The 19,722-nt window shown below is 49.5% G+C and overlaps 2 protein-coding genes across 2 annotated transcripts in view; one reads left to right on the top strand and one right to left on the bottom strand.

Moving 5' to 3' along the window:
• The window catches only part of LOC147225271 (genetic suppressor element 1-like), a 28,979-nt gene extending 28,295 nt beyond the window's left edge, over window positions 1-684 (bottom strand). The window contains exon 1 of the mRNA XM_086163916.1: window positions 515-684. Within this exon, the coding sequence (XP_086020042.1) occupies window positions 515-551 (37 nt within the window). The 5' untranslated portion in view covers window positions 552-684. The remainder of the gene's footprint in view (window positions 1-514) is intronic.
• Window positions 685-15,603: 14,919 nt separating this feature from the next.
• On the top strand, window positions 15,604-19,062 carry LOC147225270 (F-box/LRR-repeat protein 14-like). The gene has a single exon (XM_086163362.1). It carries the CDS (start codon window positions 16,160-16,162, stop codon window positions 17,369-17,371), a length of 1,212 nt encoding a protein of 403 aa, XP_086019488.1. The 5' UTR covers window positions 15,604-16,159; the 3' UTR covers window positions 17,372-19,062.
• The last annotated feature ends 660 nt before the right edge of the window (window positions 19,063-19,722 follow it).

Raw genomic sequence — 19,722 nt, 5'->3', positions numbered from 1 at the left:
TTCCGTTTCCATTCCCTTCCATGCCGCCGCCTCTCTTTCCCTTCCCTTTCCCCGTCACCCTGCCCTCCGTCGCGCTACGGCACCTTTTCTCAGGTGACCTCGCGGACTTTCTGCGCTCGCAAGTCACACAGCCGCCGCCGGCGAACCCTGAGACAAAAGACCGGCGACCTAACAACGTTTTGAGACTGGACTTCAGAGCTCGGAAACAAAGAAAAAACACCATCGGCGCTCAAAAACACGTTAAATGGCCGAGATCATGCAAAAATATCATCCCGCTCCACAATTCAGTTTAGTTGCAGCTTTAGTTTAATCTAAATAAAGTCTTTGGACGCCGCCGCGGGGGTGGCGGGTCTCCACGGCGGTTAGACGAGAGTAAATCAATGTGACAGGACTCGGGTTAATAATTGCTTCTTAAAAGGGGGGCGGAGGTGGGAGGTTTGCTCCCACCGCGGCCACGTGACCGGACACGGCTCCGCCAACGGCAACGGGGAAGACGGGATCCGAGCGCACTCACCTGGGAGGTAGAAACGTGGGGGTTTTAATCCAAACATGGCTCCGGGTGGCTCCTCCACCTTCCGAGGAGCAAGACGGGGATACGGGACGGGAGCGGCGCGCTGCCGACGGCCAGGTTAAGGAGCCGGCCGAGGGTGCGGGTCATCAGACGCCTCCCGTCTCCAGCTCTCTGGGGCCCTGAGAAGGAGGAGGAGGAGGAGGAGGAGGAGGGAACAGGTCGGCCTCTGTCTACCCTCTGGACTCAACCTGGAGAGGAGAGGGAGGGCAGAGGAGAAGAAGCAGAGGAAGAGAAGGAGAAGATAGTCCACAAGTTGACGGGTGACAGTTGGCCCGTGCCATCTCTTACTGAGGAGATCTTCAAGGAGGAAGAGCCTCTGACAGAGCTGTGGGCTTGACAAGCACCGTCGAGAGGGGGAGGGATTGAGAAAGAGAGAGAGAGAGAGAGAGAGAGAGAGAGAGAGAGAGAGTCTCCAGTCGCCGTCCTCTCCTAGTCTTGTGCTTTGTAATCCCTTCCTTGTTATTCATTCAGCGCCGTCTTGCTCATAATGATGTGTTTTTCTCCTCCTCTGTTCTCCTCCGTCTTTATTCCTGCCTCATCCTCCCTCCTCTGCTTCGGTCCCACCGCCGACCGCCCCGCTCAGCTAGCGCCGCCGAGGAGGAGGGGGAGGAGGAGGAGGAGGAGGAGGAGGAGGAGGAGGAGGAGGAGGAGGAAAACCATGAGATGGATGAGTGAGGTAGAGATGAATGAGTTTGTGGGACTGTGTACACACACACACACACACACACACACACAAGCTTGTATGTGCGCATGGAATATGAAGATGGGAGAGAGGATGATTAAACTGGCTTGTATGTTTGTACGTGTGTGTGTGTGTGTGTGCGTGTGTGTGTGTGTGTGTGTGTGTGTGTGAAGGAGTGGTGGAGAGGAATGAGAGGAAGAAAGGCAGAGGAGGAGGAGGAGGAGAAGCGAGAGGGTGTTGATGCAGTTCTCATTATCAGTAGATTGGACTGGTGCCTGAGTGACAGCTGATTCATCATGGGAGAGAGAGGAAGTATGGGCATGTGTGTGTGTGTGTGTGTGTGTGTGTGTTGCAGGAAGGGGGGGTTCACAAGCATGGGTTCCATTCAGATCTCCCTCTCTTCTTTAGTCTCTTTCTTTCTTTTCCACCTCAAATCATGAAAATCAACAGCGTGCTTTGGATCACAGACACACCGGCACAAACATGGACGGAAACAGTATAGCTGCGTTAAACACACACACACCCACACACACACACCATCTCAACAGTGGTCACATGCTCCGATTGATTGGACAGGCCTCATATGTCTGACACATCGCGTTAGCCTGACTTTCCATCAATTACGTCCCCTCTTAGTGAGTGTGGACTCCCCTGTACTGTCAATGAGGCCCAGTTCTGTCACACACACACCCACACCCACACACACACACACACACGCTGCAGGGGGCTGATGTGCTATCAGAAAGCAGTTACTTCAGGTGGTTTTCCTGCGTGCCGGTGGTTTGTCTTGCCCGTGCAGAGGCAAAGCAGCGCTCTGCCTCCACGGCCGCGCTATCGCTGTCACCATCTCTATGAGGTGGCCTGAGTTTCTTCATTTCTCTCTCAGTATCTCGTCCTCTCTCAGTAACTTCCTCTGTCACATGTGGCGCAAGCAGCCCCCCCGAGCCACAAACACACACTGTGTTGCACACTCACCACAGCATGCACAGACACGGTCTCTCATGCCTCTGTAACGCCACATAATGCAATTCCTTGTGCATTTCTTTCCAATGTTCCAGCCCCCCCTGCGATCATGTTGCCTTCCCGCGCCCCTCTTCTCAGAGAAAAGGAAATAGGCCGGTGATAGGATTGATCGGAAGGGTGTCAATGTGCTATCTATATCCCTGTCTGTCACCGCTGAATCAATGACTGGAGACCGCTGTGTACAGTGCGTGCTGACGCACACACAGATAGGGATGCACGCTTTCAAAAATAAACACGTGTGCACGAACACACACATTGAGCGTGGCCTCCGCCGCGCACGCTCTCACGCTCGTGCGAAGATGTGCAGACCGGTCGGCGCGGCGCAGTCGCAAAACATTAGCCAACCACAAACTGACAGTGGGGGCAGACTGGGGAGGGGAGATAAAGCATACGGAGGAAGCAGCAGAGAGGATGGAGGTGGGTGTGTGTGTGAGTGTGTGTGTGAGTATGTGTGTAAGTGTGTGTGTGAGTGTGTGTGTGCTGCGGTGATGGCAAGAAGAAAAAAAAAAGAGAAAAAAGTTTTTGTTTTTTTTCTCCAGTCGATCAAACGGCACGAATAGACATTTCTCCTTGGTCTTAGTTTGATCAGAGCAAACTCTCCACTTTCTCTCCCTGCATTTGTCTCTCCCTCTATCTCTTCCTCTCTCTCTCTCTCACACACACACACACACACACACACACACCAGCCAGCATTCTGTAAACACCCCTGACCTATGGCTGGAGACCATGGGGACCCCGCGGCCCCCGGGGGGGTCACGCTCTGCTGCACGGAGCCGGGTCGCCGGGGTCAAGAGAGGAGGAGGAGGGCCGACAAACACGCGGCATGATCTGTGATGATTACAGACAACAGCCAATAACGAGCGGCCACCTCTGACCTCATCGCCGTGGAAACGCGGGGGAATGGCTGTCACCGGGGAGCAGTATAACTTAATCTATCAGCGGCGGGGCGGCGGGGGGGAGGCGGCGGAAAGCTTCGTCCCGCGGTCAATAGAACAGCGGCACCTTCCGTCCCGCAGGCCGGCTTCCTCTGCCGCTCCGTCCTCAGAGCAAACCCTCCAACACCCCCCTTCTCTCAGCCCCCTCTATCATTTGCCTGTCAGATGCACGCTGTGGCGGAATAAGAGCCGACACCCTCGTCCCAGCAGTAACCAGGGGCTGCCATCAGCACTTCAACATTTTCCCTGTTATTCGCCCGCCCCCCCGACACACACACACACACACACGTCCATGCAGCACTTCAACTGCTGACAAGGAACACAGCGAAGATGACAAATAAAAGGAGAGAGATGATGAAAAAAAGAGAGAGCCCTCCAACGTCTTGCTATTATTCCTGCTTTCCTCCTGCCTTTGTTTTATCTCCCTCCCGTCCCCTTCCTCCCATCTTAGCCCCGGCAAGGTCACTGACCCCAAGTGAGAGAGCCTCATTACCCAGTCACTCTGTATCCACTCACGTGGGATGTGTGTGTGTGTGTGTAAGTGTGTGTGTAAGTGTGTGCGGAGAGGCGCGTGTTGATGAGAAGAATAGTAAATATATTTGTCATTCCCGGAGTCACTCAGACACACATTAGAAGAGACGGCGAAGAAGTGGCATCAACCGGGAGGCGAGATGAAAAGAAATGAAAGGATGAGCGCGGCATACAGGGTGGATGTAGGACGGGTGGAGAGGAGATGGATGGATGGATGGATGGATGGATGGATGGATGGATGGATGGATGGATGGATGGATGGATGGATGGATGGATGGATGGATGGATGGATGGATGGATGGATGGATGGATGGATGGATGGATGGATGGATGGATGGATGGATGGATGGCGCTGCTCTCGATCAAAGATAATTGTCAGTGGAGGTCATTATGCATATCTCGTACATAGAAGATGAGAGAAGCTGTGTTCAAGTGAGATGTCATCTTCTCTCCATCAGCTCCATCAGTCCATCAGGGACCTGTGTGTGAACTCCCAAACACAAGGTTAGCGCTCCAGGGCGGCATAACGGGAGGACTTGGTCCACCGTGAAGAGCTTTTGAACCCCAAGGTGATGAAAGGACCTCCCAAGTGGAGAGGGTTTACCTAACGGAACGCCGATGCGTTGGGCGAGACCTCCGGAAAAAGCGAATCCGCATCACCCGGTTAGAACGCAGCCAAAGCCTGTGAAGGCAAACCTTTCCAAAAGATCCCGAGGGCTGAAGGATCCCACGGCTCCTCCTGAGCTCCGCCACCAGCCTCAGACGCGGTAATAACACCCTCGACTGCAGGCTTACCGAGGTTTGGAGCTCCACGCCAAAGTTCTCCTGGTTTGCCTCGTGAGTCTTTGTCTGTGTGACACATGCCCGCAGACACGTGACCCCGCCGGGCGCCCAGCCTCCCCTCAGCACCGGACTCGGCCCGGCCGCCGCTTGTCTGGACACCAACCCCACACACACACACACACACACACACACACACCATTCGTGCATTCTCATGCACACATGGATCAGAGTGTGGTTTTCTGAAGCCATAAATCAGCGCACACACACACACACACACACAGGCACAGTATGCAGAACAGCATAAATCAGGGCCATTAATGGGCCCGAGCCACACGGCTCGACAGAAGTCTACTCTGGCTCAGTATTTATGCGAGTCTCCCTCTCTCGCCGTCTGTCTGTCCATGTCCAGAGACACGTCCGGTCGGACACCGGCTCCCGGGAGACGTGGACCTTCTCTCAGCACATTTCCCTGCCCTTGTCTCGGCACAGAGGCGACCTCTGACCTCTGACACGGCTGCGTGACCTTTGAACCCGTGTCTGTCCCCTCTGATGATTTCTGACCTCAACAGATCATAAATCAGCACAGCAGACTCCAAATGAACCTTCACCTCGTCCTCTCAATTCATACACGCATTATCGCCGTTATTATTGTTATTATCGTGACGGCTTGTTTTCCTGAGGTTTTCGAGTATTTTCAAACAGAGGTGGGGTCACGACCCCATCTTCCCGCATGAGGGGGAAGACACTGGCAGGAGAACACACACACACACACACACACACACTGAACCGACATCTGTATTGCTGAAAGAAGAAGTAACTCACCGGAGACACAAGGTCTGCTTCTAGACCTGCCCCAGGGGCCGAAAATGAAAATGAAACATGTTCGTACGCTCTTACCGTGGAAATTCACAATAACACTGCTGCCGCTGGTGTGTCGTCTCGCGTTTTGTGCAGCTCCACGACGATTTCAACGGGAGGCGGAGATGTAGACCTCATACGGCATCCATCTCTTGCGATGAGATGAGAACCGGGTAGGACATTTACAAGTCATTTGCAGGTCCGCTGTTGTGCGTCTTGGAAACTCCTGTATTTGCGTGTCCGCACACTTGGCTGAACATGTCGAATGTGTTTTGGAGGTTTCCGAGCGTCCCGGTCCAGAGCAGATGCAAAGTAAAATGGAAAATGCCTGGCATGGGTTCTAGTCTCAGACACTCGCACAGATAAATATACTGTACATAATGTAAGTGTGTGTGTAGCAGATTTATTACTGGCGCAGTTATGATTTTATGCTTTGCATGATTTGATTTTATATATTTATTGTTGTTTTTGATGAGGCTATTTACTCTGAATGAACCCTTCATTAACAACTGAATCTCGCTATTTACTGAATTTCTATTGCATGTAGTCACACTGAATTCTACTCCAGGCGGGATTCTTTTTTTTTTTTTTCATTTCAAAAATAATTGTGAAAAGGGGCCACATCTCGTGCGTGGATGTGCACGAGCTGCCTCATTGGATTTTTTAATTGTTCACAGTGTCATTATATATCTCATTTACTTTAAATCCCGACCAGATGTGTAACACTGATGTGTGATAGTCATGATCGGGAGTAAATCACCGCCCTCCCTTCTGGGATAATGGACGTGTGTGTGTGTGTGTTGTGTGTGTGTGTGTCCTGTCACATGGTGCATGTTTGGTGTCTAAGCAGTGTTTGATGGAAAGCGGTTTGTAAACATTTTATTTACAATAGCAGATATTTAAATTTCTCGTATCCCCGGACTCTTGAGGGGAATCCTGGCAGTCTGCAGCAGCTAACCACATCAAGGCTTCCTTTAGCTCCTCTGCCAACACACAAGTGCGCGCACCCACACACACACCCACCCACACACACACACACACATTTACCTGGGGGGTCTGGGCTCCCCCTCTACAGGGCTTCACCCCACATGCTCATCTCAATTAATCACCCAACAAAACAGATGTCAGGAACAAAGGAACGATCTCTGGGCCTGTGGGGGGTTGAGGGGGAAGGCAAGGGGGGGGGCGGAGGAAGCAGGACTCACGGCGTGTCTGGAGCGGCTGGTTCGCCCGGTGCAGGTGATTGGACGGCCGGTCTTCGCCGTGTGCGCCATCGCTACCACAGCATCCGAGATGAAACCGTGGCGAGAGAGAGAGAGAGAGAAAGAAGACATCAGGATGTGAGCGGCGGGGGGTGGGAGGCAGGGGGAGAGAAAACAACAAAGCCCTGGAGATGAAAGACCATCTACAAAACAATGGATGCGAATAATGCTCGATGGTGTGCAGAAATAGAGCAAAGATTGAAAACCTGCCAAGATAAAGACAAACCCCCACTTTTGAACTGTCACTTTGGCGCGATACTGTCACAAAACAAATGGTGATCCTGACAGGTTTCAGCTGCTTCAAGCACATACGGGCATATTTTATTCACACATGCATATTTTATGGCTTTTATACCAAAAGATCGTAACCTGTTGTTAAGCTCCGAGTTCTTGAATCCTGTGATGAATTATTGACATCTACATAATGTACAGATGGGAAGGGGTGGGGGAGGAATGGGAGGAGGAGAGAAAAGACTACAGACTGAGAATTAAAATCTCCACCTAATATTTTCACAATGCAGGCTAATGCCGCTTTTCTCCCATCCATCCTTCAGGGGCCGCGGCCCCGGCCCCCCTTCTGAGCGCAGACCGTCGGAGTTACGGCTCCCATCAATAACGGGCAGATAGCGGCCCGGTCTTCAGTCTTCAAGCATCGCCTTAAATCACATCAGCCCCGGAGGGAAGCAAATGAATGGAGAGAAAGGAGTGCGGGGGGGTCGAAGCGCATATGAGACACACAACAACAGCAGAGCCTTGCTGTTAAAACACATACCAGCGCAGAGGAGCTCTACTGGGGGGGACACATTTACAAGAACGCACCAATTTATGCGGCATGAAAACAAGGCTCGGCGTTGTAACTGAGAGTTCACACACCGGGGGGGTGGGTGGGGGGGCTGCAGCTCGTCACATTTGCATATGTGTCACCGCTGCACGTCTTACATTTACACGGTTTTCGAGAGGAGAACACCTCTCGGAGCGCTCGGTCCTGGACGGGAAAAGCGGAGATGTTTGTTTGCTCGAAGAACTTGGGATTTGGCTTTCAGAGCGGCGGTCAGTGTCCCTGTAGAGCTCCTGGAGGGCAGGACCTTCTCCTGCAAATCCGTCCTCACCTCATCTCGCACATTAAGGCTGTCCTGTGTTATCAAATCTCTGTTTCCCGGCTGCTTCTCTTATCAAATGTGAAAGTACCATATCATGTTGATCTAGCTTTAAACTAATCTCTTTATTCTCTCACTATTTGCCTCCCAATAAATGTGTGATGTCATTTCACACTCGAGCGGTCTGCACTTAGGGTGCGCTTTCATCACCTTTCAAAGCGGTTTCAACCCGTACACACACACACACACACACACACACACACACACACAGCGATGGCAGCGGGGTAGCAATGCGAGGCGCTAAGGGGACCACCGGGAGCTTCTGGGGGGGGTTGGTGTCTTGCCCGAGGGCACTTTGGCATTCAGACAGGAGGGGCAGGGGATCGAACCCCCAACCTTCCAACCCCTGCTCCTCCGGCCGAGACCCAGACGCACCTCGATGATGCATCTGCCTGCTTACGCACCACGTCTTGTCTCCTGAAGGCTAGCACCCCTCTGACACACGTGCTGACCTCGATTGACTTCTATTTTGTTTTTGGTCTCGGGTTGAATGAACCCCTGGTCTGGACCTCTATGAGATATGAAAACAATGCATCACTGAGAACACAAGAAAATAGACTTTTATCTGTTAATCTGTTTGCATTTTCTTCTTCCCAAAAGAGCATCCAGACCCAAGCGGCAGGTCCAGGCTGCTCTGGCTCAGAGTGACTTTTGGCAAAGCGAGGCACTTATTTTGAAGTGGCCCCTAAACAGATCCGCTCCATCACTGACTGTGAGATTAGTCAGTGGAGCACACAGATCAGCCTCCAACACTGACCTGCCAGGGGAAAAGTTAAATGAATAACAAATAACAACAATGTGATTAAGTGGTGACAAATCCAGGGTCAGCCAGACCACCCCAAAGGCCGGGAAGAGGGACAGGATTGTGGAATAATAGTAATAATAATAATAATAATAATAATAATATGGTGATTGAATGGAATATTTCATAGCCTACATTGTGTGTTGGTCCCTGTCCCTTAAACCGCAAGTTAAATAGTAATAATATGAATATATGATCTTCTTCTTCTTCTTCTTCTTCTTTCGGCTTTTCCCGTTAGGGGTCGCCACAGCGAGTCAACTTTCTCCATCTAACCCTATTCTCTGTATCTTCCTCTCTCACACCAGCTACTTTCATATCCTCTCTCACTACGTCCATAAATCTTCTCTTTGGTCTTCCTCGAGACCTCTTGCCTGGCAGCTCCAATTCCAGCATCCGTCTACCAATATATTCACTATCTCTTCTCTGTACATGACCGAACCATCTCAGTCTGGCTTCTCTGACCTTCTCTCCAAAACATCGAACATGTGCCGTCCCTCTGATAGATTCATTCCTGATCCTATCCATCCTGGTCACTCCCAAAGAGAACCTCAACATCTTCATCTCTGCAACCTCTAGTTCTGCCTGCTGTCTTTTGGTCATTGTAACAGTTTCTAGTCCATACATCATCGCTGGTCTCACCACTGTCTTGTACACCTTTCCTTTTATTCTGGCCGATAGTCTTCTATCACATAGTACCCCTGACACTTTTCTCCACCCATTCCAACCTGCTTGGACCCGTCTCTTCACCTCTTTTCCGCACTCTCCGTTGCTCTGGACTGTTGACCCTAAGTACCTGAAATCCTCCAGCTTCTTGATCTCCATTCCCTGTAGCCTCACCGCTCCACCCGAGTTCCTCTCATTCACACACATATATTCTGTCTTGCTGCGACTAACTTTCATTCCTCTCCTTTCCAGAGCATACCTCCACCTCTCTAGATTTTCCTCTACCTGTTGTCTGCTCTCACTACAGATCACAATGTCATCCGCAAACATCATGGTCCATGGGGATTCCTGTCTAACCTCATCTGTCAGCCTATCCATCACCATTGCAAACAAGAAGGGGCTCAGTGCTGATCCCTGATGGAGTCCCACCTCCACCTTGAACTTCTCTGTTACCCCTACAGCACACCGTACCAGTGTCTCACAGCTAGCATACATGTCCTGCACCAGTCCAACATACTTCTCTGCCACTCCAGACTTCCTCATACAATACCAGAGCTCCTCATACAATACCAGAGCTCCTCATACAATACCAGAGCTCATATATGAATATATGATATAATAATTATTATTATAATATAACTGTGAATGATAATAACATTAGCAATCAAAATGATGTAAACATATTTAAAAAAATAATAGTGATATTAATGATAGTAATAATAATAAGGTGATTAAATAGTATATTTCAAAGCCTCCATGGTGTGTCACTCCCTGTCATGTGCCCACACACTGCAGGTATAATAATAATAAATAGTAATCATAACATATAATACATATATATATATATATATATATATATATTTACACACACACACACACACACACACACACATATATACATAATATATAAAATACATCAATACAATAAATACAATTGTCAATAACAACAACAACAATAATAACGATGATGATAATAATAATAATAATCATAATAATAATAATAATGTGTCTTATCTTGTCTTATTGTTATTAATAATAATAATGGTCATAATAATAATAATAATCTGATATTTGACTCTTGATATTTCCAAAGGCTTCATAGTGTGTGGGTCTCTACGGTGGCCCACACACAGCAGGTGGTGCAGGTGGTGCAGGTGGTGCAGGTGGTGCACCAAGACGCATCTGAAAAGTCCCTGAGAACCGGTGCAGGGTCGATGCTGAGGTCCCTGAGCGGCGCTTGTTCTCCTCACATGGTCTTAATCATCAGAGGGAGTTGGTGTTGCTGGGCGGGAGCCTGGGGACGGCAGCCAGCACAGGGCAGCGGTTAATCCACACGGCCTGAGCCTCTGAGATGTTCATCATACTTTGAGCGGAATAGCGAGGAGGCAAACCGACGCTGAATCACAATCTGAACAAAGACACCGGGTCCCTCAGGAAGATGATGAGTAGTTATATTTGGCAATAAGGAAAACATCAAAATATGACAATTAGCAAATAAGCCGAAAATACAAGAGTGGCGGTCTCCACGCTTTCCAGCAAACCGAGAAAGAGAGCATTTTCTTTTCTTTTTTAAGCGTGTGTGTCTTCCCTTTTTTTTAAATGAACAGAATTTAGCCGGATATTTCTAGTCACTTCATGAATTGAGTCGTGATTTTGAAATAAGTAAAAAAAAAAAAAAAGAGTAAAAAGCCGCCACAGTTCCTGTTGTTACTTAACAACTCTTTTCTTTTCCTCCCCTTCCTTCCACCCCCCTCCTCGCCTCCAGCATCCCTCTCTCTGACACCTCAGCCCACGTCTTGCTCTCATTTATCCCTTCCTCTCTTTCTTCCCCTCCCTCTTGATGGGGTGATTCACTGACACTTGTCTTTTCACTTCAGTGTCACGCTGATGGAGCCACACACACACACACACACACTCACATACACACACACTTGCCTGGGCTGATGGAGCCTCCTGAGTTTCTCCTGGAGCTGCGAGCGGAGGTCAGGTGGTGTTTGTCTCCTCTGCTCAGGCAGGTCAGACACAGCTGCTGCCCACGCTGCCCCCTCGCTCGAGGTATGGATCTGGGCAGCTAAAGAGATTTGAAGGGATTACTCCACTCTGCACACACACACACACACACACACAGGCATGGAGGAAGGATGTGCAATCACACACACAAACACGTCTCAGATAGAAAGGCTTATGGTCTTCCATGTTACCGCATTACCGCCGTGTTTATTCTGCCGCCGCGTAGGATAATTTCATTGTGTCCGGGTGACATCATGGTTGACCTTCTGACCCCAGGCGTGACACCTGCTCCGCCCCCCCACACAGGAGGTCAGAGGTCATCAGATTCATCCAGATGGACCCCTTTAGGAGCAGGGGAAGCACCTGTTTAGAACAGCACACACACACAGATCGTGCACCATGGCTGTCCTGTTAGGTTGTGTGTGATGCTGGAATCTGTCACACACACACACGCACACTATGAAATGGGGAGTTCACACTCCCAGAGTAGGTGCAGTGTATAAATGATGACCCAACACATTTGACTGACTGTGAACACAAAGGCAGAAGGTCAAGTCAAACAGTAGTCAACTGTGTGTGTGTGTGTGTGTGTGTGTGTCAGCACTGTCTTCAGATGAACAACGTCTTATTGCTTTATGATTTATTGATATCACAATTAGATAAAAATGTTTACTGATATTTGACCACTTAGCACCCTAACATTAGCAGTCACCGGGCGGATGCAGTCTGTTGTTTTATTGATAATGTCATTGATTGATCCACTAATGAGGCATTTGGGCTCCAGTTCTTTACTGATGTTTTGCGCTTCAGGATGTTCCTTTTCTTCCTACCAGCAGTGTGTGTTCCCACTGTAGTACTGCTGCACATGGAGGGGGCCATCCTAAAACTCCTTTGTCAGTGTGTGTGTGTGTGTGAGATGTCAGAGGAGATGTGCTAGGAGTGGGCTAATTGGAGTTAATTCACCATCTGTTTGGAGGAGGCAGCAGACAGGGTCATTAGCCGAGACAATTGCAGCCAAAGGGGAGGCCAAAGGGGGATCACCAGTCCTCACCTCCTCTGCCTTCTCCATTCTCCTCCCAAAACAATCTTGTCTCCATCTTCTGCACGTCCACCTCTGTCCCTCAGCTGCTCGGTGCAGGTTTGCCTTGTGATGCATGCTCTCAGTGTGTCTTCTCCTCCGTGAGTGTGTGTTTATTTACCCGCCTTGGCCGTGTGTGTGTGTGTGTGTGTGTGTGTGTGTGTGTGTGCGTCTCCTTTGAAGTTGGGGTTACCTAACCGGATGTTGAGAGATCAGGAGAAAATCCTTTTTTCTGCTTCTTCCCAGGCTTGTTGGACCACTACTGCCCCCTGGTGGTCACAGTACACTCCTGTTTAAAATAGGGACAATGCATTTGCATGCGTTATTCTTTTATTTATAAACACACAAATTTGTATATACTGTATAATATACTGCACATACTGTATAAATATAAATAAATACACTGTACTTACCTTGAAATACGCTACTGCCGTAGATTATATACATACTGTAAATATACACTGTACAATTAAGATACTTTATTGATGCTCATAGGGGAAATTTGTTTGTCACAGCAGCACAACAATAACAATATCAATAAATATGAATACAAATATAAAGAGAAAAGACAATTAAAAGGACGAAGACCATAAAAGGGACAGAAACAGATAACAGAATGACAAAAATAAGGATAAAAATAAACATAATGAGAATGGAATGACAACAACAAAGATAAAAATAGACAACAGAATGACAACATGGATAAAAATAGACAACAGAATGACAACAACAAAGATAAAAATAGATAACAGAATTTAACATGTGCAAATGAGTGAGGTAGTGATGTGGTGGCAGCATATTTTTTATGTATTTTTAAAAATAATATATTTATCATTTCGTTACTCATTTATTAAACCTTTATTTGATGAAGAAATGTTTTCCATTAAAAAAAGCAAAGCAGCCCTGCATGAACACACACGCACACGCGCGCGCGCACACACACACACACACACACACACACACACACACACACACACACACACACACAAACAAACACATACTAAATCCGGTCAAGAAGATACTTGAAGATGAGCCAAGGCAAGACAGAAAGACAGTTGGATGAAAAAAAAACAGTTTTTAATTTATAAATAAAAGTTCATCTATTAACCTGTCAATCACTCCATTTTCTACATTTTCCACTGACTATCTAAAACTCAAGGCCAAACTAGGTGGGTTGCATAGATAAAAACCAACAAAACAAGGAAAAAAATCACCCCTCCATCATCTACCGTTCAACCTGCTCAGTGCGGGGGAAGATGGAGCCTCTGCCACCGGGCCCCAGGTGGCTTGACGCTGGACCGGTCCACAGTCCATGGCAGGAACACATAAACAGACAGACGACCATACACTCTGTCATTCCCATCTGGGCAATCTTTCCAGAGAACCCGCTGCATGCGTTGAGACTGCGGAAGGAGCCTCGAGGAAGCCCACATGGACACCAGGAGACTCCTGGCAGAGGATAAGGTCCCCCGTGGGAATCCAACCTGGGACCTTCTGGCTGTAAGCGCTTACCACCTGGAGGGGGAAAAAAATACTGATATTTTACAGACTTGTGTTGATTATAAATCAGAAACATGACCATATTTTGACATTGATATTCTGAATTTCTTAAGCTTTGCCATACAGACACACTGCTACATTAAACCTTTGTTACATTTTAGCTTTTAGGGCTGGGAACGGGGTTGGAGTCTCAGCTGTGGAAGGCGGGCTGGGGGCCACATTCTGAAACCTGACAGGAGCGGTGGTGGACCCCTGGCTCCACACCCAGGTGAGCGGTGCCAGATGGCCTGGGAGGATCTGCAGGGGCCCCAGAGGTCAAAGGTGACTCCCAGAGGGAAGTCAATGACCTCAGGAGCTACACAGAATCTGTTGTGGGAAACCTGAGAGCTGGGATGTTTTAAATGAATCATAAACTGATTAAAAACTGTAATGTCTTCTGAAGTGCAGTACAAAGGAGAAGAAATGTGAGATATTCATTCATTCGCTTATTCCGTCTATCCGATGGTGGGGGGATTCCACTGCATGTATTTAGACTGCTGGAGGAACGTGGAGAATCCTGAGGAACCTCACGCAGACACGTGGAGAACATGGAGACTCCACACAGAAAGCCCCCCCTCGTGGGAATCCAACCGGGGACCTTCCAGCTTTGCGGGGTTTCTAAACACGGGTGCTGATATGCTGCTCTGGATTTTTTCCTCTTCCTGTTGAAAACAACGAACCGAGCTTGTGTTCATCTCCAATGTGGATGATAACTTCAACTCTGTAACAAGGAGTAACCTCCGGCCCCTGCAATCCAGAATTAAGCAGCATCCATGGGGACCTATGGTGTGTCCTCCCACGGAAACCAGGTCTAAGGTAGCTCAGGGGTTCCTCCAACAGAGCCACTTTTACTGAGCGCTCAGAGGAAAGTGTTGGACCATTTTCTGTTACCATCCTATTGTTTGAAGATTTCCCTGTATGTTCCCACTTTTCCCAATACTTTTCCAGTCCTCTCTCAGACACACTCCCATTAATCATCCAAAGTCCTGCAGCAGACTTGGAGAAAGATACGTTCTTACACCAGTCTTGAAGGTAGGCGAGATCCGGACCCTGGCCTTGGACTGAGAGGACGAGGAGGGCCCGCCACGGTTCCCAGGGCTCGCCACCGCTACCTCGCCTTAAGACGGTCAACAGGAAGCGGACGGCCTCAGGAGATGTATGTCCCCCGTGTCCTTGGCAGACACGCAGCAGAGACTATCTTCACCCACCCCGGGATGTGGGTGGTGATTGAAAAGCCTCCACAGAAATCTGTCCTTGATTGGATTTTCTGTGTGGAGTGTCCATGTCCGCCTCATGTATGCGTGGGGTTCCTCAGGGTTCTCCGGGTTCCTTCCACAGTCCAAAAACATGCAAGAGGTTCACTGGAAACCCCACATAGTCCAGACAGGTGTAGGACAGGGTGATGTTTGGATGTGTCTCTGTAACCCCATGAATGAATGGATGACAGGAAAACAGTCTCCATAGTGACACCAGTCAAAGCCCGTGTAAAGACCTCCAGCAGACCTAGCTGCTCAGATATCCTGGTCCGATCTTCTCTAAAAATAAAATAGTATTTCAAACCCCCCTGCGGTTGTATGAAGATGTAATAAAAGTATTTTGACGTGTTTACCGGGCAGAAGCCCGTCCGCGACTCCTAGCCTCCGCTAGGAGTCGCTAGCTAACGGCTAGCCTGGTTGTGCTAGCAGAGCCGCCTACTGCGCGCTGGCTCCGGGATGCTAGCGTTACGCCGCGGATGGAAAATGTCTCCGGTACGTCAACCTGCCTGCGACCGTCCCACCGGAGAGCGGCTTCGTTGAGACACATCCACGTCAACGGGACGGGAAGTTAGCGGGCATGATTTGCGTTTAGGGGGACTGACCGGCGAACAGTTCCGGGCGGCTCGGACGAGGAAGCTCCCACTCAGACCCGGGAGTCCTCCGCCGACATTTGCGCTCCGCAACTTTAGCCTAGCTTGGTGGGCGAATACTTCGGCCGACTCTGGCCCTCCTTCCCTCCCCGAAGAGTCTGGCGACGGCGTCCGGTTCCCCCGTTCTCCTCCTTCATGCCAGTTCCAGATGATATCCGGCCCCTCGCCATGGGCGGACGTTTGATAGGTTACAGTTCGTGTTAGCTCCGCGCTAAGTTAGCCTCTGTATGCTAGCGAATATTAGCCGCCGTCGTCGAGCCGAGCAGTGAGTTGTCCCGGCGCGTCCGTCCGGCCGGACCCCTCACCCCCCCCCCTCTCCCCGGATCGCCCCCGCCGCCGAGAACCGTCGGTTTGGAACCATGTTTGAAATGGAGACACACATATCGTGCCTTTTCCCCGAGATCCTGGCCATTATTTTTAGCTATCTTGACGTGAAAGACAAAGGGAGAGTCGCTCAAGTGTGCGCGGCCTGGAGGGACGCGTCCTACCACAAGTCCGTGTGGAGGGGGGTCGAAGCCCGGCTCCATCTGCGCCGGGCCAACCCGTCCCTGTTCCCCAGCTTGCAGACCCGGGGCATCAAGAAGGTCCAGATTCTGAGTTTGCGCCGAAGCCTGAGCTACGTGATCCAGGGGATGCCGCACATCGAAAGCCTCAACCTGTGCGGCTGCTTCAACCTCACGGACAACGGGCTGGGACACGCGTTTGTGCAGGACATCCCGTCCCTGCGGGTCCTGAACCTCAGCCTATGCAAGCAGATCAGCGACTCCAGCCTGGGCAGGATTGCCCAGTATCTCAAGAATCTGGAGGTGCTGGAGCTCGGGGGCTGCAGCAACATCACCAACACGGGCCTGCTGCTCGTGGCGTGGGGCTTGCACAGACTCAAGAGCCTCAACCTGCGCAGCTGCAGGCATGTGTCAGACGTCGGAATCGGGCATCTGTCGGGCATGACCCGCAGCGCCGCGGAGGGCTGCCTGTCCCTGGAGAAGCTGACCCTGCAGGACTGCCAGAAGCTGACCGACCTGTCCCTCAAGCACGTCTCGAAGGGCCTGAACAAGCTCAAGGTGCTCAACCTCAGCTTCTGCGGGGGCATATCCGACGCGGGGATGATCCACCTGTCGAACATGACCCACCTGTGCAGCCTCAACCTGCGGTCCTGCGACAACATCAGCGACACGGGGATCATGCACCTGGCCATGGGCTCCCTCTGCCTCTCCGGCCTCGACGTGTCCTTCTGCGATAAGATCGGGGACCAGAGCCTGGCGTACATCGCCCAGGGCTTGTACCAGCTCAAGTCCCTCTCCCTGTGCTCCTGCCACATCAGCGACGACGGCATCAACAGGATGGTGCGGCAGATGCACGAGTTGAAGACGCTCAACATCGGACAGTGCGTGCGGATCACGGACAAGGGACTGGAGCTCATCGCCGACCACCTGACTCAGCTGACGGGGATCGATCTGTACGGTTGTACGAAGATCACCAAGAGGGGCTTGGAGAGGATAACGCAGCTCCCGTGCCTTAAAGTGTTGAACCTGGGACTGTGGCAGATGACCGAGAGCGAAAGGGTGAGGTGAAAGCCACCCGGCCCGGCGTCCACTTGTGTATAGCGCTCGCCTGTAACCGTTCTTAATTTTATCTTCTATACTGTGACTAAAACCAGGAGGGGGGGGGGATCCACGCCCATCGCTGGAATATTGTTATTCTCCGCAGCAATAGTCCACCCCGGGTGCGACCCTCGGGGTCCTGTCCTCTCCTATCGTCCCATTAATCTCAGCCTGTGTACAGAATCTACTCTCTAGCTACCTCACCCGTTAAACACAGGAGTGCCTATCGCTGAATCCTAGATAACCTTGCATATTTTTGTAACTCACATACTAATGGAGGGTTTGCTTCTTTCAGTTGTCATTGCAGAAGACTAGCCAGGCGTTTTAACACTTCACAGAAAGGCCGCAGTAGTTTGGATTGCCGTTTTGATACGATGTCCCCGTTGTGTTTTTTAATGACGTAGCCAATACTTTTTGTACATGAATGACTGTTGGTCAAATTGTACTTCAAATTGAAGTGGGTGGATCACTCCTGTATGTTTGTCTAAATATGTATAGTTGGCGGTCGTATTCCTGAGGAAATGCATATTTACCAGATGTTCCAGTTTGATTCTGTCGTCTTCCCCTCCACTAAGGCCTGGTAACTAACAGCTGTTCATGCTATATGCAATACCTGAAATTGTTCAGTGTTGGTTTTTCTCCTGAGGAGCTTCCAACTACAATGTCAAGAGTATTTGTTTAAAAAAAAAAAATCAGTAATTTAAGATTGTTTTATATTCATACGTAGTGATATTTATGAATAAAGATGGCCGGTATGTTTCACTTTGCTTTATTTGACCAGGTATCTTTCATACCGGAACCCTTTTTAATTCTGAAATGTGTTGTTAGCGCACCATGTGACATTCATCTGGAAAACCGTGTTTGGGTTACGTACACGCGCAGACATCTCGGGTTTTGATCTGATTTATACGCCGCCGCAGTCCAACACAGCCGAAATACAGCGCGGCGTACGTTTCCTGAGCTGACTGTTAAATTGAATCCAACTGGTAAACAGGCAGAAAGCTGGCAGACGCTGAAAGCTGCATGCTGGCAGCTTTGCATCTTCCTTCGCGAACCTCTGGCCAAATACCAGCCCCTCTCAGTCTGGAGTTTGGACTCGTGCGTGTCAGTATGCGCTCTGGGGCGGCAGGTGATTTATTTCGAGTTCTGCACGCCGTATGCGCCCGTCGTCTCCACAGCCTGCGAACCTGCAGGTTGACGCAGGAAGTCAGGAACATTATTTGAGTATTAACACAACGGCCGCAAGTTTTCACGTGGCTTCGCTTCCCTGGGAATGAGCAAATCGAGGGGCCGCCCACACCGCACTCTGTTTGGGAAAAGAAGATTGTCAAGGGTCATTAACATCAGATATTCCCATATTAAATTCCCATAATAAAAATTCTGAATGTTGATTTTTCAACTCTGGTAATTTTACTAAATAATTTGTGAAATCTCATTTTAGCACTAGATAAAAAGTAATTGATGAATTTTCCTCTTGTTTAATGTATATAAAAAAAACCTTGACAAGGAGACAAGGCCTATAATTTATTTATTTACATACATACAAAATCCAAATAACTCACAAACATCTGGTTTCCATTTTTTTTTTTCTTAAACATAGTTTACTTTGTAACATAAACGGACCGAAGGCAGTACATTTCTTTCACAAATGCCAAAGAAAAGGAGGAGAGAAAAAAACCCAAAAAAAACACCATGAAGTCGACAGAAGCCCCTGAATCAGCTCCGAGTTCCCCGACGGGTCGAGAGAAGAGATGACGAGACGTTAAGGCAAGCGCAGGGACACGGAGGCCGGGAGGGAATTCGAACCCCGCCGCCTCCTTTTCTGAAAACACTGACGGACATGGAGGCTGCTGAGAAAACAACCATCGAGGCAACAATGAGCTGGTGGACAGAGAAGAGTTGGAAATAGAAATGAGCGCCCAACTCCATCCCACAAAGCCTGCGGGATGATTTCCTTTTTTTTTAATTTATTTTTTTAAAGATGCACCGATGCCGCTTTGTTGTTTTTAGTGAAACATCTGGACAGGAGGGCCACGGCTGAGTCCCACCGGGCCTCGGACCCACAAACAACAGAGTACGGACCAGAAGGTCAGGAAAGAGCACAACAACGGAGTCGCAGAGTAACACACCAACGTCAGCGTATGGTGAAAAAGAGATTCTAAAAAAAAAAAACAGGAAGGAATGCAAAAACAAGGATATTCCCATCACACGGTCACGATTTGAGGTTCACACACTATTTTGACACGGGGGTTTTGGACACCTGTCGGTTGGTGCCGATGACACAAACCGCTCCACGGGGTTCTGTGCAAACATTCAATGTA

The sequence above is a fragment of the Fistularia commersonii genome, chromosome 17 (assembly GCF_037954325.1).
Source record: "Fistularia commersonii isolate RoL2024-O1a breed Wild chromosome 17, RoL_Fcom_v1.0, whole genome shotgun sequence".
Taxonomy (NCBI): domain Eukaryota; kingdom Metazoa; phylum Chordata; class Actinopteri; order Syngnathiformes; family Fistulariidae; genus Fistularia; species Fistularia commersonii.
Note: the sequence above shows the minus strand (reverse complement) of the source record. Positions and strands in the feature narration are given on the sequence as shown.